General features: G+C 46.4%; 1 protein-coding gene across 3 annotated transcripts in view; it reads right to left on the bottom strand.

Moving 5' to 3' along the window:
• ADAMTS17 (ADAM metallopeptidase with thrombospondin type 1 motif 17) overlaps window positions 1-27338 on the bottom strand; it is a 1111828-nt gene that overhangs the window by 263471 nt on the left and 821019 nt on the right. Inside the window, exon 16 of one of the 3 annotated variants that reach the window (XM_069625034.1) lies at window positions 7762-7836. The exons of the other annotated variants lie outside the window; for them this stretch is intronic. Within the exon in view, the coding sequence (XP_069481135.1) occupies window positions 7762-7836 (75 nt within the window). The remainder of the gene's footprint in view (window positions 1-7761; window positions 7837-27338) is intronic. 3 annotated transcript variants of the gene reach the window in all.

Here is a 27338-nt window from a genome sequence, read left to right as displayed (position 1 = left end):
CACAGTTGCTAACTATCTAATCTCATCAAATCAGTACTTCCCCGATAAATGGCGTAATCTAGTTTTGAACACTCTATTGGAAGCTAACATCTCTCTACAGAATCTAATAGAGAACCCAACTAGAGCCAAAACAAGATACTACCAATGGGCGTGGATTTATAACTACGAAAATTGTGCAAGGTATAAAGATTTCAATATAAACATCTTTCGCTCTAACTGTCTGGGACAAATGACTAGCTATCTTCGGAGGTGTCCTTCGGCTAAAATTAGAAATCAGTTCTTACGTGTAAGACTGAACTTATGGCCAACAAGAGAAGTTCTGGCGAGACGAAAAATGATAGATGTTGAACAGATTTATTGTCGTTATTGTAAATCTGGTACCACCATAGAAACACTGCAACATCTGATAGTGACATGTCCTCACTTAAAATCTTTACGATCAAAACAATTTACCGAACTTATAAATCTGTATGTGGACCGAGATGAAAAGGAGATATGGAGTATCCTAGTAAACAGTCCTAGATTTTCAATCATGAAATCAATGGTACATTTCCTGGAAACCATTTTACAAACAGAAATACATCTCTAAACTGGTATGACTAAATTTTACACAATGTATCTAATTCTATTTTGCCATAACATGGGAGAATGAAATCATTATGGGTTCGCATCGAGAAGATTTTATATAAACATGTGATTATTTGAAATTCAATGTATATATGTGATTTTAAATCGCTCGCATGTTCTTTTTTATATTTTGTACCAATGCGAATTTTGTATCAAATAATGAACCATGTATTTATTTATTTGCAACATTTCATTTTATTAATTGTATAAATATGTAAATTTGAAAAGTTGATTGAATTCAGCTAAATCAAATCAAATAAAAAAAAAAAAAGAGTGCTCTGCCTCCAGTCCTGAGCCCATTCACTAGTCCGACTTCAGAAAGAAGTCCCATCATTTCATCCTGACTTCTTTCTGAAGTCGGACTAGGGAATGCACTCAGGACTGGGGCTGGAGGGGCACACAGGAGCACTGCTCTGGAGACCTTGTTTCTCTGCATGTATGATAAACCGTTGCTTTATCATACATGCCCATAAAAGAAGTCCTGCCACAGTAAGAAAGGGCTAGACTGGCTGCCCCAAAATGCCAGTCTAGCCAAGTATTAACGCATAGAATACTTGGTTTAAAACCAAGTATGATTTGTGTTATTACTTGGCTAGACTGTATTTGGGGACAGCTCAGGGATGGCGTCAGGGCCTTTCAACTTTTTCAAATGAATGGGCCCCTAGCCACTGCCGATGTTGCCAGTCAGCAGTCTTGTAACACTGCAATATATTAATTTCTCTATTTTCCATCTGGGGTTTAAAATGTGTGCTTTCCAGTGCTCGCATTACATCCAGTGCGTTTTCCCTTCCCACGGGACATACAGAAGTGTTATCACCTCATTGCCTTCTAACACTGGATCCTCCTCGCCAGCCACTTGCTGACAAAGAAGGGTTTAGAGCTTGTCAGTGGGCATTTGGTGTTTAAACTGACTGTCTTGTGATAATTGACGGCTATTAACTTTATCGTTGTTGCTATTGTAATGTTTGCACCCCACGGGTGCCTCAGACAGTTTTCCCTCTAAGTAGGGGGCCCTCAACCATCATTTTGAAATGGACCCCCACCAATCTTTAGTGGGGCCTGGGGCAGCCAGTCTACCCCTTTCTTACTGAGGCGTGACATGGTTTCTGGGCATCCATGATCAACAAAGTATGCTACGCATTATTACTTGGCTAGACTGGCATTTTGGGCCAGCCGGTCTAGCCCTCTCTTACTGTGGCATGACTTTTGTTCTGGGCATCCAGTCTGAGACAGCACTGTTGCTGTGTGCTCCATGTCCCACTCTTGTCCAAATGTTGCAGGGAGAGGGTATGGAGTCAAGTCAACATATGGGGGGCAGGAACGAGTGTGTGCTAGTTTAGCATTAATCTTCCATCGTGGATTTTGGGGAAAAGTAGCAGGACTTTTTTTCGTGGCTTACCCCACACTCTCGCAATGCTGGATACTCCCCTACTGTGCTTCACTGATACAAGAACAGGACCCCAAGACTTGAAATGGCTCTCACATGGTCTAATCCAGGGCACTGCAACCTTTGGCTCCCTAGTTGCTGTGGACTACAACTCCCAGCAGACCTATACAGCATAGTCAATGGCAAGGGCTCATGGGAGTTGCGGTCCAAAACATCTGCAGAGTCACAGGTTGCAGACCCCTAATCAGATGAAACTGTCACCAGAGTGGACTGAATTGGTTAGTGCATATTTCAAAATACATGTATTTTCCCGCATTTAGAACTTTGTTAGAACTCTTCACCAAATAATAACAAAATGAAGGGTTATCAAAAGAAGGAACCCCCAGACCCAAGACACACAATTGTCCCCTGGCTGCGAATGGTAGAGTCTGCATAGGAGACATACACTGATATATCCTTCAAGGGCGGAATTAGTAAATTAAGTCTTTTTGGGACAATGATATCCTTTGGACATGGTCTTCCTGCTCCTAGTCTGAGATGCACCCCAAGAAGAGGTACAAAGAGAGCTTAATTCTGCCTGCTCCCCTCCCCTAAAAGGCCCACGCTGCTAGTGACCATTACTTTGTACGGTCTGGGAGTAATGGCAGGTTCAAATCAATTGCATTCGTTTCTGGCACATACAAGTTCTTGCTTGCAGGAATCTCTGCTTGCTCTACCATTATCCCAGGTTCCCGACCAATCAGAGAGCCAGATTTTCTCTACCCTAATCCCAGGGGCCCGGCCAATCAGAGAGACAGGTTTTCATCAAGGCGCCCTCGCACACAAGATGAATGTTCAGAATAAGAGAGGAAATCATTTCATGTACAGGCGAAATGAGGTAATAACAGCTGTGCCATCCCCATGACAGTTACATGTATTAGAGCAATCAATGGGAACCTATGCAATCAGGGGGAGGCCGGCCCTGCTTGACCCAAAACAGTGACTATTCTCGCTAGTCGCAGCCAGAGGACAGGGGCGTGTTGCTCACGCAGCACCTACCGCGAGTTCATCTTCAAGGAAAAGCCATGGTTACATCTGGGACGGCGCTCTCCACACCCCAGCCCCCCACTCCCCACCACTTCCAGGCCTTGCGGATGCTGCCCCCGCCCACATCAGAGGAGTGCTGCCCCCGCCCAATGTTGTTTCACCACACAGCTGGGACCACGTGTGTCATTGAGGGAACTGTTCTCTCAGCAACCCAGAGTGCACTTTCGAGTTCACCAGTGCAAGTCACTGCGAAGTGCGCGGCCAGCCCCACTACTGCCAAAAACAAGCAACTGTCTACGCTCCCAGCCAATCCTCTCCTGCTGTTGACCTTTCACCTCTTAAGTGTAGGCAACGTGGTTCAATATTTTCAAATATCTATCTCAGTTGGGCTGGGGTGAAAAAGCGTGGTCTCCACTCCCCTAACCACACTGCTAGGTGACCACTGGGGTGTTTCTGGTAAAGGGCAACCTTAGGGTGTAAGCAAACGGCATGATTCATGGTTTAGGCAGCTTTGAGAATATGTCAACAGGGCCCTTATCCGTTCCTATGTAAAGAAGGCGTGCTAGTGGCCGTTGCAAATACAAGTGTGCCAATACTTTAATGATAACAATGTGTGCCAATTTCCTCTCGCAAAAAAAAGGGTTTCAAACTTCCAGTGGGAAAAAAAGGACTGACAAATGTCAGTTTCTATGGAAAAAATAAGGCGTTCCAATCTTTTGCGGTAATTTATTTGTTTGCATTTTTAAAGCGCTCACACAGCCCAGTGGCATCGAGTCGCTGCTACAGGAACATGCCTTAGTTGCGTATTAATACCAGAGGTTTCTAAGCCGGATGCCGGGGATCGAACCTGTGTCGTTTCGTGGGGGTTGGTTTCCTAGGCGACCAGGTTGCTACTGAGCTATCCTCCTGGTCTAAACAGTGTATCGTCATTGCTTGTCAACATTTTGGTGTAAACAAAGTGCGCCAATGTGCTGGTCTAAACTCATGGCCTGATTACCAGTTAGGAGGACTTTTTTTTTTTTTAGCAGAAACACTGCTGGGGTAAACACCACTCCAGCCGTGGATTTCTGCACATTCGCCCTATTCCAAATGTACCACTAGGGTAGGTATTATTTCCCGAACACCTCCAAAGGTGTTCCAGACCAACAACCAGCCAGCAGTGACCATAAACGTCATTTTTTGACTGTCTTTTTCTACCCATCCATGTAAGTCATTGTTATGGTGTAAGAAAAAGGCGTGCGTGTGTGTGGGAGTGTGCGCAAGTCTCTGTTCAGGCTTAAACAAGATTTACCAATATTGTCTGGGGTAAACCAGGTTTGCCAACTATGTGCTGCGAATTATCACGGAGTGGCACTGCCAGAAGATGACCTGTTTCATCACAAAAATGAAAGTGGCTAGGCCCCTATGGAGCAGGCCCATTTTCAGGTGAATGGTTAAGGGCCAGGCTGCATATGTACACTAATTCGAAGACTAATCTGCCCAGCCTTTTTTTACATATTAATTTTGATGTCTGACCGTGTAAGCAGCAATCAGGCTTGCCAAGGTCTAGGCTTACGTTTTCATTGCCTTTTGGTGGAGACATGCTGCCAGTGTGTGCAGCCCAAGATCACAGTGGCAGCTACACAATTAGTTACATATTGCATGTTTTGAACCTGTATGGGGCGTGCAGTATCTCTGCCATAACACAATGATGTGCAGGGACCTGGCTGCAGTGCATAAGGGTCCCATGTGTATCCTGCAGCTTCTCATAAACGCCCCCACCCAGAGGGCTAAAGAGGCACAGCCGCTCCCTGTGGTCAATGAAAGCAAGAGGAACATATGGTAGGAGATGTGCCGTGGATATCTCCTTTGGGAGATCTCCACTCCTACCACTCCTCTTCTTCTCCTGAGTTGAACTTGCAAAACGGACCGCCAATCTCCAGTCACCAGGCATAGTGGGCTCTGCACTTTAGCCGACCCTTGGGCTTCCCCGTGGTACTCTTGTCCTTTAGAATGGGTGCCCCATATGGTTCATTCAGACACTCGCGCACTGGGCTTGCCGAATATTCCTATACTACACTAGGCTCAAGGTGCGGGTTCTTGGTGATGGCTTTCCTCTAAGCAGCTGCTGCAAACTACTTGAAGAGATCTCCTCCAATCAAAGTTCCTGACCAGATGCTCAACTGAGAGTCACATTCTCAGCTTAGAGCCAGATGCTCAGCTGAGAGAACGGGATGCTCAGCTGCGTGCCAGATGCTCAGCTGAGACCCAGGTGCTCAGCTGAGAGAACTGGATGCTCAGCTGCAAGCCAGATGCTCAGTTGAGAGAATCAGATGCTTAGCTGCGAGCCAGATGCTCATCTTAGAACCAGATGCTCAGTTGAGAGTCAGATGCTTAGCTGAGAGAACATATGCTTAGCTGAGAGAGCCAGATGCTCAGCTGTGAGCCAGATGCTTAGCTTAGAACGCGATGCTCAGCTGAGAGAGCCAGATGCTCAGCTGAGAGAACCAGATGCTCAGCTGTGAGAGACAGATGCTCAGCTGAGAGTCAGATGCTCAGCTGAGAACCGGACGCTCAGCTGAGATAACCAGATGCTCAGCTGAGAGAGCCAGATGCTCAGCTGCAAGCCAGATGCTCATCTTAGAACCAGATGCTCAGCTGAGAGTCAGATGCTTAGCTGAGAGAACATATGCTTAGCTGAGAGAGCCAGATGCTCAGCTGTGAGCCAGATGCTCAGCTTAGAACCCGATGCTCAGCTGAGAGAGCCAGATGCTCAGCTGAGAGAACCAGATGCTCAGCTGTGAGAGACAGATGCTCAGCTGAGAGTCAGATGCTCATCTTAGAGCCAGATGTTCAGCTGAGAGAACCCGATGCTCAGCTGCGAGCCAGATGCTCATCTGAGAGAACCAGATGCTCAGCTGAGAGACCCAGATGCTCAGCTGAGAACCAGACGCTCAGCTGAGAGTCAGACGATCAGCTGAGAACCAGACACTCAGCGGAGCGAGCCAGATGCTCAGCTGCGAGCCAGATGCTCAGCTTAGAACCAGATGCTCAGCTGAGAGTCAGATGCTCAGCTGAGAACCAGACGCTCAGCTTAGAACCAGATGCTCAGCTGAGAGAACCGGATGCTCACCTGCGAGCCAGATGCTCAGCTGCGAGCCAGATGATCAGCTGAGAGAACCAGATTCTCAGCTTAGAACCAGATGCTCAGCTGAGAGCCAGATGCTCAGCTGAGAACCAGATGCCCATCTGAGAGCCAGATGCTCAGATGAAAGCCAGATGCTTCGCTGAGAACCAGATGCTCAGTTGAGAGCCAGATGCTCAGCTGAGAGAACCAGATGCTCAGTTTAGAACCAGATGTTCAACTGAGAGCCAGATGCTCAGCTGAGAACGGGATGCTCAGCTGAGAGCCAGATGCTCAGCTGTGAGCCAGATGCTCAGCTGAGAACCAGATGCCCAGCTGAGAGCCAGATGCTCAGCTGAGACGCTCAGCTGAGAGCCAGATTCTCAGCTGAGAACCAGATTCTCAGCTGAGAGCCAGATGCTCAGCCGAGAGCCAGAGGAACACTGGCAGTGTCTCATGGAGAAGGTCAACTTGGCAGACTCTGCCCCTACTCCAGGTGTCTAGCATCCTATGGCTTCTCCCTCCCAGGAGGTAAGAGTGAACTCTTCTGTTCAAGCTCTCCTACGCCTGGAGGCCAGAACACTGGGATGATGAGCCCGTGGGCAAAGGTTCTCCGAGAAAACTAGGTGCTTTCCCCTGACTGCCAACTCAAAAGATGTGCTGTGATGTCTGGAGCAACTGGATCGTTGGCCACCATAACTAGAAGCCTTTGGTAGAAGCGTCCTCAAAGTCTGCTACCTATTGTAACCCTGGGCTATAGGTGTCCTTCTCGCCTTTCAGCGCTTTGCTGACCTCACCTGAGAGACTGCGGTCACCTTCCTGCCAGAGCTGGCAGTCTGGTTCCATGCCGGTGACAAAGTTGTCTCGGGAGGATAGCTCAGGGGCACTGTGCTCGCCTTAGAAACTAGACTACACAGAGCACCACAGGTTCGAACCCCGGGTCCACGCTTACAAATCTCTGCATATTAAGCACGTTATAAATAACCTATCATATCCTATCAAAAAAATAAATTGCAAATGATTGTGGGTAACACCCGGTCTTAAAGTACTAGTAAGTTGTTTAACTGACTTCTCCAAAAGTTATCTAGTCCAACTCTGAACCCCTGTTAGTACCTTTGAAAGGGTACGTTTTTTATTGGAAACAGGGTGGTTACTATATGCCAGTTGGGTTTTTGGCCCTTTATTTTTGCCTTTTTGATTTAAATGGCAGTTAAACTTTTTTAATTGGGATATCTGGGCCTTGCTATATTGTTTCTTTATTGTGTACTATTGTGCCGCTGGCTTCCTTAGGCCCTCTACACACTTCCTGCAAAGGTGTCTTGGCTCCGCCCCCAGCTACATATAGCAAATCAATGATTCGTTTTGGAGGCCACACTCAGCTCTCCAGTGCTTGCGGACCAGAGAAGGGACACCCCTGAAAGATAATGTTCTCCCACAGACTGATCGCAGCGTTGGGGTTCCTCGCCCGGCAGAGCATACACATTCCTACCAGTAGTCCATGGCTTTTCTTCTGAAGGAACCACACCCCCAGACCATCCAGGCAGAAGCCCAAGAAAAAACCAAAACCCCACACCAAAGACTACCCCTGTAAACATCACACAGCAATGAGGCATCTTACAGGAGAAACACTTAGGGACCGCCTTGGCCTTGGACATCACGCAGGTGGAAACCTTCTTGCAGTGGCTACTGATCACTGGAGAACATAAAGAGGTTTTCACAGGGTTAGTGTTCTCTTGCACTCGGCCGTCGATTCTCAAATCGCAGCATTCATTCCCACAAACAAGTGTACATGAAAGCTGATGGAACTTCAGGTGAGCAGTGGTTTGGTTTAACATTCCAGGAGACTGGTCTTCAAAACAGCCGGGCTACGGCAGCCAATGGAAGGCCAGGCCCTCACCTGTAGCTCTTACTGAGGGTCAGCGTGTCAGGCTTCAACATGTCTTCTCAAAGATCCCCAACAACCACAAGGCAACCAGAGGAGACGTGAAACAGTAGGAACGTCAACCCCCTTTGCAAGACCCAGACATACAACTACTGAAACTCTATAGGGGAAGATGGAAGGAAGCACTCACACTTACCTCTTACGCGTAAAGACGTTCATTCTTAGAGATTGCATTTAACAAATCAGAGTTTTGTGTATGATGATATGATAGGTTATTTATAACGTGCTGAAAATAAGTCTTGGGAGGAGAGCTCAGGGGCAACATACTTGCCTTGAAAGCAGGACGACATGGAGAAACACTGGTTCGATCCACGGGTCAGTGCTTAGAAACCTCTGGGTATCAAGCACGGACCCGGGGATCGAATCGGTGTTGCTCCGTGTCGTCCTGCTTTCAAGACGAGCACGTTGACCCTGAGCTCTCCTCCCAAGACTTATTTTCAGCCGAGTACCGCTGTCGTAAATGCTTCCCAGAGTGTTATTCGGATTTGGGACTAGAAGTCAGAGAGGGAGCAATGAACACCAAAGATCACCAAGTGCAAAGCGGAGAATTTAAGTTGGGAAAATCCTGATGGAGCAAAGGCTGTTGGGGTATGCAGTGAACTCAAAGTTTCCAGGGAGCGTAATCACAAAGTTACCAGGGAGCGTGATCTCAAAGTTAGCAGGGAGCGTGATCTCAAAGTTAGCAGGCAGCGTGATCTTGAAGTTACCAGGGAGCGTGATTTCGAAGTTACCAGGGAGCGTGATTTCGAAGTTACCAGGGAGCGTTATCTCAAAGTTACCAGGGAGCGTGATCTCAAAGTTACCAGGGAGCTTGATCTCAAAGTTACTAGGGAGTGTGATCTCAAAGTTACCAGGGAGTGTGATCTAAAGGTTACCAGGGAGCATGATCTTAAAATTACCAGGGAGCGTGATCTCAAAGTTACCAGGGAGCGTGATCTCAAAGTTACCAGGGAGCGTGATCTCAAAGTTACCAGGGAGCGTGATCGGGCAGTGGGCAGACCCGAGAGAATGCTTTTGTGCACAGAAACAGAGGGGCAAGGAATCGTTTTCAGTTACAGAGGCTGCACTTACAGGGAAGAAAAAAGCGGAACAGAGGTCGGTCAGCACGTGGGAAATAGGGAGAATGCATGGGATAGGCTTCTGCCAAGAGCTCAGGCCTTTTAAATATGCATGCGAGCAATCAGAGTAGAAGCCGAGGCAGAGTTGGGTACTAATGATGCTCTAGGCTGTTGCTGATGGCAGATGGAGGGGCATAGGAGATGGGACTGGCAATGCATGGAGGCCTTTATTGTGCATTTAAGATGCTCGGGTGAATACGGCTTTGCCACCTTTAGGAAGATGTCTCCTATCTTCAGCGACCACCATAGAGAAGTCCACGAAAAGACACATCCTTTTTTGTGAACATCATGTGTATCTCTTGTCTGCACAGGACCCTTAGGGAGAGAGAGAGAGGTCAGTGACTGAAATGGAAATCAAGGCAATCATCTCCACTTACCTGGATGCTATGGGCATAAAGGCTGCACCATGTGAATTCAGGATCACATTGCAAGGTGGATGGAGGCTGTGTGCTTGCAGAGAGTTGAGTACAGAAACTGCTGCTCAATACAGCAGGACACATTGGGCATACTGTGCTGGGTCGATGAATCAAGAAAAACAGTATTCAAGAGGAATCCCGGTAGGTGCCCTCCCACTAATAAGTGGAAATGGCCTCTACTCTGTCTATACCCGGGAGAGAGCAAGAGCCAATATATGAGTAAGACAGAGCTGTAAAATACACAGGCGCACTACACAGATAGGTGGGACAAAAATCCAGAACCTATTAAAGTCAAACAATTCACAAGTTTAATCTATATTTATACTGGTTAAAATAAGCATTAAATCATTAAATCAACAAAACAAGTCACAGAAGAATACATTTAAAACATCACATAAACATAGGAAACCGTGGTTAACAATCGATGGTATGTTCACAAAACATTTGTAGATACAGTTCACAAAAGTCAGACACTGTATCCATTTCTTCTTATTGTCTGAAATATTAAACAGCTTTTCTCCCTGTCCATGTCCAGGAAGGTGTCTCAACATGTTTCTGTTCTTATAGAATCAATCAGAGAACATTCATCAGGAGATTTGCTAAGGTCAACGGTAATCCCAAATAGTCATATCCAATGTGAAGACAAAAAGGAGTGAATACGTGCAACCTATGGGTTAAAAGAAGGGTAGAGGCAAATGGTCAGCTCTAATAGTAGCTATTTAATTTGTCATAATCACTATTATGTGAGTAAAAGGGCCAAAAAAAGAAGATTATTTTACCTTTATTGGCACTCATAGGGGGCTCGCAACCTTAAGAATTAGGGTTGTGGTCGGCTGTCGTGTAGCTCATGACCTGTAATCAATACATGGAAAACTCTTCTAATTGCTTTTCAGAGAGCAAGAAAACACATAGCGCTTAACAACGCTATAGTCACTGTTAGGAAAGATTTCGTAATTGTGGGTAATTTTTCTTCCATGTGGGAACCCCTAAACTTTTTGCTGTTGTTTTCACCATGATCTAGACTTTGCCAGAGAAGTGCAGCCTTCTGCCGCACTCCTCTGGGCTTTCGCTACATTCTTATGGGGAAACTGACATGCCCTTAAGACAGTCAGTACCGGGAAATGCTGTTTTCCGTAGTTTCTTTATCATGTTGCAGCTTTTGTGCAACATGATACAAGAGGGCACTGTAAGCTAAGTTACTGCTCTCTTGGGTCTCTAGTCTTCTACAGGCCCTAGATACTCTGCTTGGATTGTAATGATCGGTGCAAGTGAATCACGGACGGGAATGGTGGCAGCGATCGTTTCTTGTGTTTTTGAGCTCCTTTTGGCATTTTAAGCGCGTTTCTCGCGCTTAGCCCAAAATGGTGGCCTGGCTCCCGAAATGGCCAGGCCACGAGGCTCTTTTGTCCTGTCCACTGACCGTCTTGCCCCCTTCACCTTCCCCAGGTCGAGCCGACCCGGGGCCTTCCTTATTTGGGCATGTACTTTCCCGCGAAACACAGATGCTTTCGCGGGCTTCTACAGGCCTTGTGTGTGCCTCCAGGATGTGGGCAGGGATGTCTGGTCCCAATACACATCCTGGGTGCCAGAGAGTCTAGTGTGGTATGAATGCCTGGGACCACCGTGGTCCGTGATAGGTCCACGTATGGTGTGAGTGTTTGATGAGCGGATCTCCCATTGGGTCCCCTCCGTTTTGGCGCGAAGGGAACCGTGGATAAGAGGGGGCTGGAAACGCCACTACCATGTTGATCTCCTGAGTTCTCACGAACAAAGGGATACAGGAGCCAAGTATACTGCAACCACGAGGCTGAACCAAGGAATCGCTGGTGACCCGCTGAAGAACTGCTCCTCTGCACTGCTGTCGCTTTGTGAAACCCTTTCTACCTCGGATCGAACGAGAAGGCCTGTACTGGTACTTCGACCCTTGGAATAGTGGGAACAACTATTCTCGGCATCTTCACCATCCCCTGCACGTAAGCCTTCGGAAGTGTCTCTGGGCCATCCAGCAGACTGACCAGCCTACCCAGAAGTCTTGCTCTGTAACCGCCGCCAGGTTGTGTTGTATTTCGAGTCCTTGTCACTCTCACACGATTCGTACACTTGGCATTCCCAGGTCTGAAGTGAGTAGTGTACATTTGGCTGAGATACACACGGCCGCTCCGTTGCCCTGCTGTGGTAACAAACTGTGCGGGTTCACTGCGTTTGGGACGCCCTCAACTCAACTCTGCTGCTGCAGAATCTACATGACGACGAGACGTCCCCTGCTCCCCTGAACCTGCCAGCACTGAAACTGACGTGGAGAGGCCTGGGTCTGCTTGCATCGGGGACCGGTGAGTAGCATAGCTAGGAACTGGTCGCCCTCCTGCAGGAGCCCATAGCTTTTCCCCGCTGTGTCAAACAGCACGCCTTTCCGAACTCGCGCTCTGCTTCTGCCCACAGTGGAGGCTGCGCTTGAGTCGCGGAGCTCTGTTCATCTTCATTTGTTCACCGAACTGAGCTGCCTGATTCCCTCGAAGAGACTCCCCTTTTTGCCCGTTGGCACCAGCGTGTGCAAGTACTTTTGAACACATGGCTCCACTCTTCGTATGGCTTGGACTTCCTGTTAGTTAGGTGCCTCTGAAGGCAGACTGGGTCTAATTATTATTTCGCACTGCCTGTTTTCCACCCATTCTAGGTGGACTACACATTTCGTGCGTCTAACTCTTTAGACTCGTTTGTATTTGTATATATATTGTATTGGTTTGGTATGTGTTGGTTTACTAGAGTTTTAGTGTGATTTCTCGCTACGGTCATTGTTACAAAGGCCTTGGAATAAATATGTATATATTTTTAATATAACACCTGTTTGTAGTAATTTGTAAGTGTCCTTGCTTTGTGTGCTCATTGCGGGCTTTCAGTCACCCTCACCCCTCTTGAGACCTAGTCTTGACCGTCGCGATCGCTACCCTGATTGGTCTGGCTTGTCCAGAGGTTACCCTGTTCCAAGTAATTAGGTTGGCCTTCTGAACCTCTGCGCCTCCAGGACAGAGTTCAGAAATCCGTCTTAACAGTTCCAATAAACCGAAGTTTGATAGAAAGACAGAAGTATGACTTGGAGGGGCAGCGGGCTCACCTTTATGTCATGCATTAATTAATCTGAACATCGATGGCCCAGATCCTTGTCGTTTATGGGTGGAGTTTAATCCAAAAATGTTTTTGGTTAAACAATCTTGGGGTTGATAAGGTGTAGATAGGAATGTAACATTCAACCCTGTAAATAATAGAAAAATAATAATAATCAGGGTTCTTGCTTAGGAGCTAGTAGTCAGACTTAGTTTTCAAATAGCTGGAGATTGGGAGGAGAACGCCGTGGAAAGAAGAACTTCGTTTTGAGCTAGGCGCTCAGTTTTAAATCGCTATATGCCAAAGGGATCAGTGACAACACCTCAACGGTAGAGTGCTTGTATCCAACATGCATTAGTCCACGCTATCTTTAAAGCAATGGCTCCTAATGTATAGAAAAGAAAGATAGTCAGAGGATAAAGATGAAAAAGGTATACCTCATCCCAATTCCTTTACCTCTATATGGCGAAGGAGACAGCAGTGAGGGGCACCTTCACCTCAGTTTCAACAAAACCACAGGTTGTGTATATGTAAAAGGCCTTTTTAGGGGTAGCCAGACGGCACTTACCTAACTCAATTAGGTAAAAATATTACGCTACAGGACTGTTTAGTTACAGCGTCCGGATCTGTAGTGTATCTGAACAGGAGGGACGGCAAACGTTAGTTATATGACTTATAACGAATAATAGATCGTACAAAGCATCTACCAACTTTCACGAGGGTGACTTACACTACGTGTCTAGGTATTAACGACCACGTAGTGTGACAGTAACCGATTCGATGCAGGAACGCAGTAATGTGTGTCTCGCTACAGTGAGCCGAGCAAGTTAGTGTATATTTGTAGCCATGGTAACCAGGCACGCATGCCTTAAAAGTGAAGAAGGAAAGAAAAATCGCTGCCGCTGTGCTAGTCGAGTGTGTCGGCCATCTTAGAGTGCAATGTCCGCTCTAACTCTAAATGGATTGGATCTGGGAAAACACACTATCATTTATATATAGTGTATTAAAACATTGTCAATTGAAGTTCTAAAGAGGATGACTTAATAATGACTCTGGGTTATTGATCACTGGTAATGTGTTAAAACAAAATACTTGTCCTGTACCGCTAATTAGGATGGATGGATAATGTAAAAATGGTTTGTCATGAAACGCGCAAAGTTTCTAAACTCGCAATAGCGTCTGTATAAGGTAGATACTAGACCAGTATCTTAATTCCCAGATAATATAAATCATCGGTTCGATGGTTGAGAGAAGGAAGACCCGGATAATCTGGCTCATCCTACATAGAGCGATGTAAAAGATTAGCACGAATCTCGCGTCAGTTCACTTGTCTCAGTGATGTGCATTTAATAACATTTTTTTAAAATGCAATATTTAAAAAAAAAAAACAAAAACCTCAGGGACCTATAATCAGTGGTTAGTATCTTTGAATACATATTTGAAAAGTGGCAACAGACTTGAATTTGTCAAGCAGTTAATATTATGAGTCAAGAAAACCTTTTTCTGTGTGACGCTAGTGCCTATACAGAGAGTCGCCACTAACAGAAATTCACAATATTATTACAAATAGCAGGAATGATGTATAATTTCAGAGTGTATCTTTTGTAGAAAGTGGTTATCCTCACAATCCAAAATATTGATTTTTGATCTTGGATAGGGTAAAACATCTGGGTTAGACTGTACATTCATAGCGTCCATATATAACTCACATATTCATATTTTGTCCTAGCATTGATATCATAGGTAATATGACAGAACGAGTAGAGAATGCAAAAAAAGGGGAAGGTAACATAGTAGGAGAGGATTCATAGAAAAGGGAATTGCACGTAGTCTATTAAATAGATCTCTTATTCTCGTAGGTTCTGGAGATTGGTACCTATAGAATAACCGTTTTTTAATCTATTTCAATGTCTAATTTTATGCCATTCAATAGACTCGTTCAGACCTCTTTTGTCACTCTGCAATTTGTAGATCATTTCTTGCTCTTTCCTTAATAGTCTGTTTTCTAATGTTTGTGGGTTACCTTCTTTGAGTGTCAAAAGTACTGTCCAGGTAAAGTCTTCATATCCATGGTTGACCTGAGTGAAGTGTCGAACCAATGGAGCATTTTCAGTTTTGTTCTTTAGACAACTACGGTGCTCCATGATCCGTGTTTTTACTTTCCGAATAATTTTACCTAGATATACAAGTCCACATTTGCATCTTATTAGGTATACTACATGGTCAGTATTACAATTTGTGAGGTTTCTTTGTGTCCATGGTTTGGCTAGGCCTATGTTTACCTCTTTGCTTTTTTTTGGTTAGTTTACATACCCTGCATGCCCCACAGGGGTAATGGCCATTTGCTGGGGGGAAGCCCCATAGCGTGGTTAGATTTGTTGTCCCAGTTGTTGTGGGTTTTAATTTACTACTGCTTATTCTGTTGCCTATTGTCATGCTTCTTTTATAGGCAAACATAGGGAGAGGTAGTGGTGTAGTTGTGGTAGCAAACACTTTCCAGTGTTTCTTAATTATGTTTTGATTTTCAGACTGTGATCTGTGAAGGTATTAACACATACAATTCTCTCATCCTTTGGTTTCTTAGGTTTCTCTTCCAATAGTGCCTCTCTATTATTATTAAATCCACGTTTGGCAGTTTGTTTCACCAGTTTTTTTGGGTAACTTCTTTGTCTCAATTTTTTGCTTAAAGTAGCTGCTTCAGTTTCATAGATATTTTTATCAGAGCTGTTCCTTTTTAAGCGGAGGAATTGTCCAAAGCGTAAATTATCCCTCAGATGTTTCACATGGTGGCTGGTGTATTGTAGTAAGGAAATCTTCTCTGCCGGCTTACGATATGGTCTCACTTTTAGGAGTCCATTCGTATGAAAAAGAGTGAGGTCGAGAAAGTTGATAGTTTCATTGTTGATGGTCATGGTGAATTGTAGGTGTGGATTAAGATTGTAAAGCCATTTGAAAAAATCATTGGCACTTTCACTCAAACCTCCCCATATCACCTAAATGTCATCAATGTAATGGTTCCATTTCTTAATGTTAAGTTGAAAGGGATTTTGGCCACTGTATATATGAGCCTTTTCAAAAGTTTCTACATATAAATTAGCCACACTAGGTGCCATGATGGCACCCATCGCAGTACCCTCTACTTGCTGGTAATAGTTGCCATTAAACATTCAGTTTAAACATCTATGAAACTGAAGCAGCTACTTTAAGCAAAAAATTGAGACAAAGAAGTTACCCAAAAAAACTGGTGAAACAAGCTGCCAAATGTGCATTTAATAATAATAGAGAGGCACTATTGGAAGAGAAACCTAAGAAACCAAAGGATGAGAGATTTGTATGTGTTAATACCTTCACAGATCAGAGTCTGAAAATCAAAAACATAATTAAGACACACTGGAAAGTGTTTGCTACCTCAACTTTGATGATTAATTCATTGTGGAAAATGATGTATCTCAGTAAATATATTTTGATACCTTGAAAAATTAAAAAACTTCCTCTGGACAATATTTCAGTATACCCTGCTACCTCAACTACACCACTGCCCCTCCCTATGTTTGCCTATAAAAGAAGCATGACAATAGGCAGCAGAATAAGCAGTAGTAAATTAAAACCACAACAACTGGGACAACAAATCTAACCACGCTATGGGGCTTCCACCCAGCAAATGGACATTACTCCTGTGGTGCATGCGGGGTATGTAAACTAACCTAAAAAAGCAAAGAGGTAGACATAGGCCTAGCCAAACCATGGACACAAAGAAACCTCACAAATTGTAATACTGACCATGTAGTATACGAAATAAGATGCAAATGTGGACTTGTATATATAGGTAAAACTATTCGGAAAGTAAAAACACAGATCATGGAGCACCGTTGTTGTCTAAAGAACAAAACTGAAAATGCTCCATTGGTTCGACACTTCACTCAGGTCAACCATGGATATGAAGACTTTACCTGGACAGTACTTTTGACACTCAAAGAAGGTAACCCACAAACATTAGAAAACAGACTATTAAGGAAAGAGCAAGAAATGATCTACAAATTGCAGAGTGACAAAAGAGGTCTGATCGAGTCTGTTGAATGGCATAAAATTAGACATTGAAATAGATTAAAAAACTGTTATTCTATAGGTACCAATCTCCAGAACCTACGAGAATAAGATATCTATGTAATAGACTGCATGCAATTCCCTTTTCTATGTATCCTCTCCTACTATGTTACCTTCCCCTTTTTTTGCATTCTCTACTCGTTCTGTCATATTACCTATGATATCAATGCTAGGACAAAATATGAATATGTGAGTTATATATGGACGCTATGAATGTACAGTCTAACCCAGATGTTTTACCCTATCCAAGATCAAAAATTAATATTTTGGATTATGAGGATAACCACTTTCTACAAAAGATACACTCTGAAATTATACATCATTCCTGCTATTTGTAGTAATATTGTGAATTTCTGTTAGTGACGACTCTCTGTATAGGCACTAGCGTCACACAGAAAAAGGTTTTCTTGACTCATAATATTAACTGGTTGACAAATTCAAGTCTGTTGCCACTTTTCAAATATGTATTCAAAGATACTAACCACTGATTATAGGTCCCTGAGGTTTTTTGATTTGTTTTTAAATATTTCATTTTTTAAAAATGTAATCAAATGCACATCACTGAGACAAGTGAACTGACACGAGATTCGTACTAATCTTTTACATCGCTCTATGTAGGATGAGCCAGATTATCCTGGTCTTCCTTCTCTCAACCATCGAACCGTTGACTTTTATTATCTGGGACTTTAAGATACTGGTCTAGTATCTACCATATACGGACGCTATTGCGAGTTTAGAAACTTTGCGCGTTTCATGACAAACCATTTTTACATTATCCATCCATCCTAATTAGCGGTACAGGACAAGTATTTTGTTTTAACACATTACCAATGATCAATAACCCAGAGTCATTATTAAATCATCCTCTTTAGAACTTCAACTGACAATGTTTTAATACACTATATGTAAATGATAGTGTGTTTCCCAAATCCAATCCATTTAGAGTTAGAGTGGACTTTGCACTCTAAGATGGCCGACACGCTCGACTAGCACAGCGGCAGCGTTTTTTCTTTCCTTCTTCACTTTTAAGGCATGCATGCCTGGTTACCATGGCTACAAATATATGCTAACTTTCTCGGCTCTCTGTAGCGAGACACACATTACTGCGTTCCTGCATCAAATCGGTTACTGCCACACTACGTGGTCGTTAATACCTAGACACGTCGGTAAGTCACCCTCGTGAAAGTTGGTAGATGCTTTGTACGATCTGTTATTCGTTAAAAGTCATATAACTAACGTTCGCTGTCCCTCCTGTTTAGATACTCTACAGGGACTTTTTTTCTGGCAATTAGATACGGACGTTGTAACTAAACTGTCCTGTAACGTAATATTTTTACCTAACTGAGTTACATAAGTGTCGTCTGGCTACCCCTAAAAAGGCCTTTTACATATGCACAACCTGTGGTTTTGTTGAAACTGAGGTGAAGGTGCCCCTCACTGCTGTCTCCTTCTCCATATAGAGGTATAGGAATCGGTGATGAGGTATACCTTTTTCACCTTTACCCCCTGACTATCTTTCTTTTCTATACATTAGGAGCCATCGCTTTAAAGTAGTGTGGACTAATGCATGGTGGATACGAGCACTCTACCGTTGAGGTGTTGTCACCGATCCATTTGACATAAAGCGATTTAAACCTGAGCGCCTAGCTCAAAACTCTCAGGTTCTTCTTTCCACGGTGTTCTCCTCCCAATCTCCAGCTATTTGAAAACTAAGTCTGACTACTAGCTCCTAAGCAAGAGCCCTGATTATTATTATTTTTCTATTCTTTACAGGGTTGAATGTTACATTCCTATTTACACCTTATCAACCTCAAGATTGTTTAACCAAAACATTTTTTGGATTAAACTCCACCGATAAACGACAAGTATCTGGGCCATCGATGTTCAGATTAATTAATGCATGACATAAAGGTGAGCCCGCTGCCCCTCCTAGTCATACTTCTGTCTTTCTATCAAACTTCGGTTTATTGTGACTATAGCGTTGTTGAGCGCTATGTGTTTTCTTACTCTCTGAAAAGCAATTAGAAGAGTTTTTCATGTGTTGATTACAGGTCATGAGCTACACGACAGCCGACCACAACCCTAATTCTTAAGGTTGCGACCCCCCTATGAGCGCCAATAAAGGTAAAATAATCTTCTTTTTTTGGCCCTTTTACTCACATAATAGTGATTATGACAAATTAAATAGCTACTCTTAGAGCTGACCATTTGCCTCTCCCCTTGTTTTAACCCATAGGTTGCACGTATTCACTCCTTTTTGTCTTCGCATTGGATACGACTATTTGGGATTACCGTTGACCTTAGCAAATCTCCTGATGAATGTTCTCTGATTGACTCTATAAGAACAGAAACATGTTGAGACACCTTCCTGGACATGGACAGGGAGCAAAGCTGTTTAATATTATCAGACAATAAGAAGAAATTGATACAGTGTCTTACTTTTGTGAACTGTATCTACAAATGTTTTGCGAACATACCATCGATTGTTAACCACAGTTTCCTATGTTTTATGTGATGTTTTAAATGTATTCTTCTGTGACTTGTTTTGTTGATTCAATGATTTAATGCTTATTTTAAGCAGTATAAATATAGATTAAACTTGTGAATTGTTTGACTTTAATAGGTTCTGGATTTTTATCGGACCTATCTGTGTAGTGTGCCTGTGTATTTTACAGCTCTGTCTTACTTATATATTAGTTCGATGAATCAAGAGCCTTGGCTGAGATTCCAGACAAGGGTACCGCAAGCCCTTTCTGCACCTTCACTGTGGATGTGGCGTTTCTGGAAAGAAGTCTTCCATGGGGCATCTAGAAATGTTCCCGCAGGCTTGTATCCTGGATTGGACACTGCACTGTACCTCCATATGAGGACAGATTAGTCGGCATTGAGGTGTATGCCCTGCTTCTGGCACACACACCCCTGTTCAGTCAAACGCCAAAGACCTACCTGTTGGATGTCTGGGTGACCAGGCTGAGAGCCATCACTCAGCAAGTCTCACTTGGGCAGTGACCCCATTAGGAGAGACATGACTTTAAAACCCAACTTCATGAGGTGAAACGCTACCAGGAAAGAACACCGCCATGGTAGCATGGTAGCATGGAGGGGCTAGGAGTAGAAGCTCAGGTAGGTGGAGCTGCCCTCCTGTGCTATAGACCCGCTCTTGTACGGTGGCTTAGGTGGCAAAGGAACCTTGGCATTTACCATGGCTATATCTGCCTGAGTGCATCTCTCAGAGGCAATAGTTGGGGCATCTTGTTTTCACTGGTGGAAGTATTTGGCCAGTAACCCCTGTTTTCCAGTAATGGGCAGTGAGGTCCAATCAGCAGCCTGCGCAAGCATCCCTCAATACCGCCAACGAAAACAGCAGTTTCCAAAGTAATGCCAAGATCTCTGGGCTCTGACTGGGTGCATAGATTCAGAGGCAAACCTGCCATTGATGCTTGACATGCCATATTCATCTTTTGAAGATGCACTTTGTTTATTCAGCAGATCATCCATGGCCCCATGGGTTATTGGCAGGAAGACGGTGATCTCCAGGCACAGAAATGCCCACTGCTGAATTCCTCCACCGGTCTGAGGCCACCGAGACAGTCTCCAAGAAGAAATAGAACTCTGACAGCAATTGCATCTCTGCAGGATGGCCCTCCATGCTTGATTCCAGGTTGCAACCCCTGCAGTTCCTTCATTTTCTGTGTATATCATATTTAATTAGTATTCTAATTTCTCGGATTAAACATACCTTTATCTATTTCTTCTGTAATGTAATAGGAAGTGGCCTTGAATAGCCCATTTCTGCCATTTTGACAGTCTCACTGGGTGTGGCTGCGTAGGAGAAGAGGGCGGGGGGGATTGTTATTGGGGCAGAGGGGAAGGCAGACGCCAGTCCTGTGGTCATGATGCGTGAAGCCCGGAAGTAACAGCGACCCGAAGGTCAGTACGATGTTGGCTGAGACACCGTGGGTGGGTGTTTCTCTCAAGAAGGGAGGGCACAATAGTCATCATTGGTGCAAGGAACTAGCTAGCCGCCTGTGTCGAACAGTGTGAAAGGCTTAGAGAGGTGACCAGTGGTGTTGCTCCGTTAGCCTGATGTGTCTACAGCTAGCTTGTTGCTTGGAGTGCGAGTTGATTGCACGAGTAGTGTTAGGTGGAAGGAAGTGAAGATGGGTGTTGGCTAGAAAAAGGAGGGAGAGTGGTTTGGTGAGGGGGAACTGTTGGTTTCAGGATAGTTGGTCTGCTGCAGTTTGAGTAAGGCTCTTAGGCAGAAAGACCATTTTGTTTCCACATGTGGAAGCCCCTGCAGCGGAGTAGACAGGGTGGGGCCTGAGCAGGCAATGCCCACCCAAAATCTGTAAATGCGCTGTGTGGGCATTGACAGATGTTAATGGCACTGTGGTGGGCCAAACTACATTAGCTTCAGGCCCCGCTTGTTAGACAATACTGGCTACACCTCTGGCCCCCTGTACTCTTTACTGGCTTTTCTGGGTTTTGGATTTTGATTTGCTCCAAGGGGGTTTAATCCTTAGCCTCAGAGGGTGCAGATCTGTTTTTGTGTACATGGCCTTAAAAGTCCTTGTAGCTTCAAAGACAGGGGTACCCCAAAGGCACCCCATGGTGTCCAAGAGAATATTTCGCTCTCTTTGCTAGTCATGTGGCTAAGCCTGCGGCGGCTTTTTCGCCTGTTTAAAATGGTGCCTCAGGGTGGAATCCATTTTACCGGACTGGGACCTTTTTAACCCCTCCTCCGTACACCAAAATTGAGGTTGTCTTAGTTTGCCTCGAAGACCAAAGGGCGGCCGCACATGACTATCCCTTCTCTCTCTCTCTGTGTAAGAGGAAGTGGCGGCCATCTTAGGCCACTGGTTGCCTGTATCCCAGGACAGGGGGCTGTAGTCACCCTGAAGCCAGTTCTGACTTATCTGGGAGAGAGTAGATTCATTCTTTTGCGTGAGCGACCCTTCCGGAATGCAAGGGTGTTCTTTCAAGTGATTCTGTGATGTGTCATTCCCTGTCACTCTAAAAGCAGACCCCTTTACCCACTCACCTTGTCCACTGCTGGAAATCTGTACCCACATTCCGGAAAGGACTGCCACTCAAGGAAAAGCCAATGTTCTGCATCGGCTTCACTGTGATGCTATGAAGAATCCCTGCTTCTCCAGATGACCAGGAAAACCTTCTGTGCCGTCCTTTCTACTCTGTGCATTTGAAGAGATCTCAACCACCCCAGAGAGGCCCCTTGGCATAGTGAATAGGTTCATGGCTTATTTTCATAACTAAAAAGAGGAGCATGTATTCGGTAGATGCTACAAGTGGCCGTTGGTTGGTGGAGGTTTTTACACTGGTGTCATTTGAAATTCCAAGTTTTCAGGGATTTTCTGAAGATCAGGAGGCCCTTCTGTGTGTGTAGCCCTCTGAGTATAACATTCCAGAGCTTGGATGAGAGGAAGGGGAGGGAGATTCTCTGCGGGGCTTCCGATGAAAGGTAGACATCACTACTAGGCCCACATCCCTGGACTGAAGCACTCTCTATGGTTTGCACCTGATGAATTTCCTTGTGGTAAACTGTTGTCCTTTTATGGAAGGCTGGTGGCCTATGCTCACGGGTTTTAAATGAATCCTCCATTTGATCGTGAGCCAGAGGAGCGCTTGGAGAGCTGGCCTGATGTTTATGCATCCTTTTAGCCAACATGCGTGTTCTGCACTTCTTGAAGACTGATGAGTGTGTACCGTACAAATGATCATGAGGCTCTATTGAAGAACTTATCCCGCCAAAAGGGGATTAAAGGTGTAGCTCTTGCACGGTCCTTTTTGAGTTCAAGAGTGCAGATTATAGGCCAAACTTGTTCCAACTCTTTTACAGACCCTTTTATGGATTCCCTAAAGCTCAATCATATCACTCATGTTTTTCTAATCTATATATAGAACCATTGTCCTTCTTAATAGAGAAACACAGAGTATCCAGCATCAGTACGCTGATGATACACACTTGCATCTCAGGATCTCTTTGAAGCGACCTGGAGTGTCTTCGCAATTGTCTCCTCGATATAGAAGCATGGTTGGCATGCATATCTATGGTCTGCTCCACCGAATTTTCCTCCTGTTCTCCCTGGGTGGGAATGGCACAGGATTTCCGGTTTCATGCTCACTTCCATTTGGGGACGAAGATCTGCAGAAAGCTTGTCTCAGACCATTTAGCGGCCCTACACAAATGGAGGGCTACGTAGCAAACTTGCATCATTACCCACACCCAATCTCTGCAAAGGCGCCCTTACCTCATGAACAGGTTGCACATGGACACATGCTTCAGACAGAGAGACGGAGGCATTGTCATTCCTATGCACCATAGTCTTGATCATCAACTAGTATTTTATATATCCACAAGTGTGAGAGCCAGTGCACATGGGCCAAAGTGCAGGTTTTCATTGACACAGTAGGACCTCTAGACATCCTAAGGCAACAGCTCCCTCTCGCGGTGATAACAGACACAGCTATGCAAATTGGCATTGTCTCTCTGTATCCTAAGACAACAGCTCCCTCTAGTGGTGACAACAGGCGAAGCTACTGCATTGGACAAACATACATCTGGCCTTTTATTATATTGTTAAATAGATTGCCCTCCCTGAATCAGCTGCAAGTTATGGGAGTAAGCAATGGGGCCGGCACATGTATCCAACCCCTCATGCCATGCCCTCTCAGTTCCAAGAAGTTAAAGCCAGGAAAATAAGCGCTCAGTAATGTATTAAGAGACCCCTCGTGGTGGAATGCATGGGCCACAACCAGGGACATATATATCCTGAGTATGCATTAGGAATTTGAGGCGGCTTTGGAGCCTGCAGTTTTCAATGTAGCCCTAGGATCCGAACCTGAATTAAAGACAATAGCACAAAGTCCATTGTTGAGGCGTGATGTATAGCTCAGAGGCAGTGCGTCTGTCTTGGAAGCAAGACAATGCAGAGCCTCCCAGGTTCGAATCCTGGTCCTGCACTTAGAGGCTAGTCTCCTGCCTGTTATGAAACCTCAATTTAATGTTTTTTTTTTTAAATCCAAACCATGGCCCCCAACAAAGTTGCTGTGCTTCTCTTGCATGGTTGCATAAAGGTGAGGTACGGAATTTGCAGCAGGATGTTTGCATACAAAGCATGAAAGCATTTGCAACATAATGGCAGCGGGTACTTGAATACTCCTGCAGCTCATTCACGGAATTTCATGCCATTGCACGGTTTAAGCCCAGGTTCTGACAATTAGTGAGCCTCCAGGTAGTCACATTGGGAGCTGTACATATTGATCCTTCAATACTAAATGATACAGGGGCTTCTTCCACCAAGTCCTCCCCCCACCCAGGTTCCTAAGAGTTGCCCTTCCTAGACTAAACCAAGTTGCACTTGAAGATGTTCGTGAAACACTAAAGTGCAATTTATATACATGCTACAGATGCAATATTGTTCTCAAGTGCCTGGTTCTCGGTCTTCTAGTGGCATAAAGTGCAGCAGGCCCATTCCTGTCTCTGCTTCGGTCTCATTTCTGCCAATGAGTTGCACAGGCGATGTCTACAAATTGAACCCATGCTAGGTTTCACAGTATCCAGGAGCAGTGCACCAGCAGGAAACCGCTGCACAGCTTGTGCAGGAAGCCTAGAGCGGACCAGAAGCTGGAACCCATGCTAGGCTTCACAGCATCCAAGAGCAGTGCACTAGCAGGAAACCGCTGCACAGCTCACGCAGGAAGCCGGGAGCGGACCAGAAGCTGGAACCCATGCTAGGCTTCACAGCATCCAAGGGCAGTGCACCAGCAGGAAACCGCTGCACAGCTCACGCAGGAAGCCGGGAGCGGACCAGAAGCTGGAACCCATGCTAGGTTTCACAGTATCCAGGAGCAGTGCACCAGCAGGAAACCGCTGCACAGCTCACGCAGGAAGCCGGGAGCGGACCAGAAGCTGGAACCCATGCTAGGTTTCACAGTATCCAGGAGCAGTGCACCAGCAGGAAACTGCTGCACAGCTCACGCAGGGAGCGGACCAGAAGCTGGAACCCATGCTAGGCTTCACAGCATCCAAGAGAAGTGCACCCGCAGGAAACAGCTGCACAGCTCACGCAGGAAGCCTACAGCGGACCAGAAGCTGGAACCCATGCTAGGCTTCACAGCATCCAGGAGCAGTGCACCAGCAGGAAACTGCTGACAGCTCGCGCAGGAAGCCAGGAGCGGACCAGAAGCTGGAACCCATGCTAGGCTTCACAGCATCCAGATGCAGCGAATAGCAGGAAACCGCTGCACAGCTCGTGCAGGAAGCCGGGAGCAGACCAGAAGCTGGAACCCATGCTCGGCTTCACAGCATCCAGGAGCAGCAACGAGCAGGAAACCGCTGCACAGCTTGAGCAGGAAGCCAATTGCGAACCAGAAGATGGAACCCATGCTAGGCTTCACAGCAACCAGGAGCAGCAACCAGCAGAAAATCGCTGCACAGCTCGAGCAGTAAGCCAGCTGCGGCCCCAGACGCTGGAATCCATGCTAGGTGTCGCAGTGACCAGCAAGAAACCGCTGCACAGCTCGAGCAGGAAGACAGCTGCGAACCAGAAGCTGGAACCCATGCTAGGTGTCGCAGCAACCAGCAAGTAACCATTGCACAGCTCGAGCAGGAAGCCAGCTGTGGACCAGAAGCTGGAACCCATGCTAGGCTTCACAGCACCCAGGAGCAGGGACCAGCAGGAAACCGCTACACAGCTCGAGTGGGAAGCCAGCCGTGGCACTGTGGACCAGAAGCTGGAACCCGTGCTAGGCTTCACAACATCCAGGAGCAGCGATCAGCAGGAAACGGCTGCACAGCTCGAGCAGGAAGCCAGCTGCGAACCAGAAGCTGGAACCCATGCTAGGTGTCGCAGCGACCAGCAAGAAACGGCTGCACAGCTCGAGCAGGAAGCCATCTGCAGACCAGAAGCTGGAACCCATGCTAGGCTTCACAGCACCCAGGAGCAGCGACCAGCAGGAAACCTCTGCACAGCTCGAGCAGGAAGCCATCTGCGGACCAGAAGCTGGAACTGATGCTAGGCTTCAGAGCACCCAGGAGCAGCGACCAGCAGGAAACTGCTGCACAGCTCGAGCAGGAAGTCAGCTGCAGACCAGAAGCTGGAACCCATGCTAGGCTTCACAGCACCCAGGAGCAGCGATCAGCACAGCAGGAAACTGCTGCACAGCTCGAGCAGGAAGCCAGCTGCGGACCAGAAGCTGGAACCCATGCTTGGCTTCACAGCACTCAGGAGCAGTACCAGCAGGAAACCGCTGCACAGCTCGAGCAGGAAGCCAACTGCGGCCTCAGAAGCTGGAACCCATGCTAGGCTTCGTAGCACCCAGGAGCAGCGACCAGCAGGAAACCGCTGCACAGCTCGAGCAGGAAGCCAGTTGAGGACCAGAAGCTGGAACCCATGCTAGGCTTCACAGCACCCAGGAGCAGCAACCAGCAGGAAACCGCTACACAGCTCGATTAGGAAGCCAGCCGTGGTGCTGCGGACCAGAAGCTGGAACCCGTGCTAGGCTTCACAGCATCCAGGATCAGCGACCAGCAGGAAACCGCTGCACAGCTCGAGCAGGAAGCCAGCTGCGGACGAGAAACTGGAACCCATGCTAGGCTTCACAGCATCCAGGGGCAGCGACCAGCAGGAAACTGATGCACAGCTCGAGCAGGAAGCCAGCTGCCGACCAGAGGCTGGAACCCATGCTCGGCTTCACAGCATCTAGGAGCAGCGACCAGCAGGAAAGCGCTGCACAGCTCGAGCAGGAAGCCAGCTGCGGACGAGATGCTGGAACCCATACTAGGCTTCACAGCATCCAGGAGCAGCGACCAGCAGGAAACCGCTGCACAGCTCGAGCAGGAAGCCAGCTGCGGACGAGAAACTGGAACCCATGCTAGGCTTCACAGCATCCAGGGGCAGCGACCAGCAGGAAACTGATGCACAGCTCGAGCAGGAAGCCAGCTGCCGACCAGAGGCTGGAACCCATGCTCGGCTTCACAGCATCTAGGAGCAGCGACCAGCAGGAAAGCGCTGCACAGCTCGAGCAGGAAGCCAGCTGCGGACGAGATGCTGGAACCCATACTAGGCTTCACAGCATCCAGGAGCAGCGACCAGCAGGAAACCGCTCCACAACTCGAGCAGGAAGCCAGCTGCGGCCTCAGAAGCTGGAACCCATGCTTGGCTTCAAAGCATCCAGAAGCAGGGACCAGCAGGAAACCACTGCACAGCTCGAGCAGGAAGCCAGCTGCGGACGAGAAACTGGAACCCATGCTAGGCTTCACAGCATCCAGGGGCAGCGACCAGCAGGAAACTGATGCACAGCTCGAGCAGGAAGCCAGCTGCCGACCAGAGGCTGGAACCCATGCTCGGCTTCACAGCATCTAGGAGCAGCGACCAGCAGGAAAGCGCTGCACAGCTCGAGCAGGAAGCCAGCTGCGGACGAGATGCTGGAACCCATACTAGGCTTCACAGCATCCAGGAGCAGCGACCAGCAGGAAACCGCTGCACAGCTC

This window comes from Ambystoma mexicanum, chromosome 11 (assembly GCF_040938575.1).
Source record: "Ambystoma mexicanum isolate Mex_15411 chromosome 11, UKY_AmexF1_1, whole genome shotgun sequence".
NCBI classification, from domain to species: domain Eukaryota; kingdom Metazoa; phylum Chordata; class Amphibia; order Caudata; family Ambystomatidae; genus Ambystoma; species Ambystoma mexicanum.
Note: the sequence above shows the minus strand (reverse complement) of the source record. Positions and strands in the feature narration are given on the sequence as shown.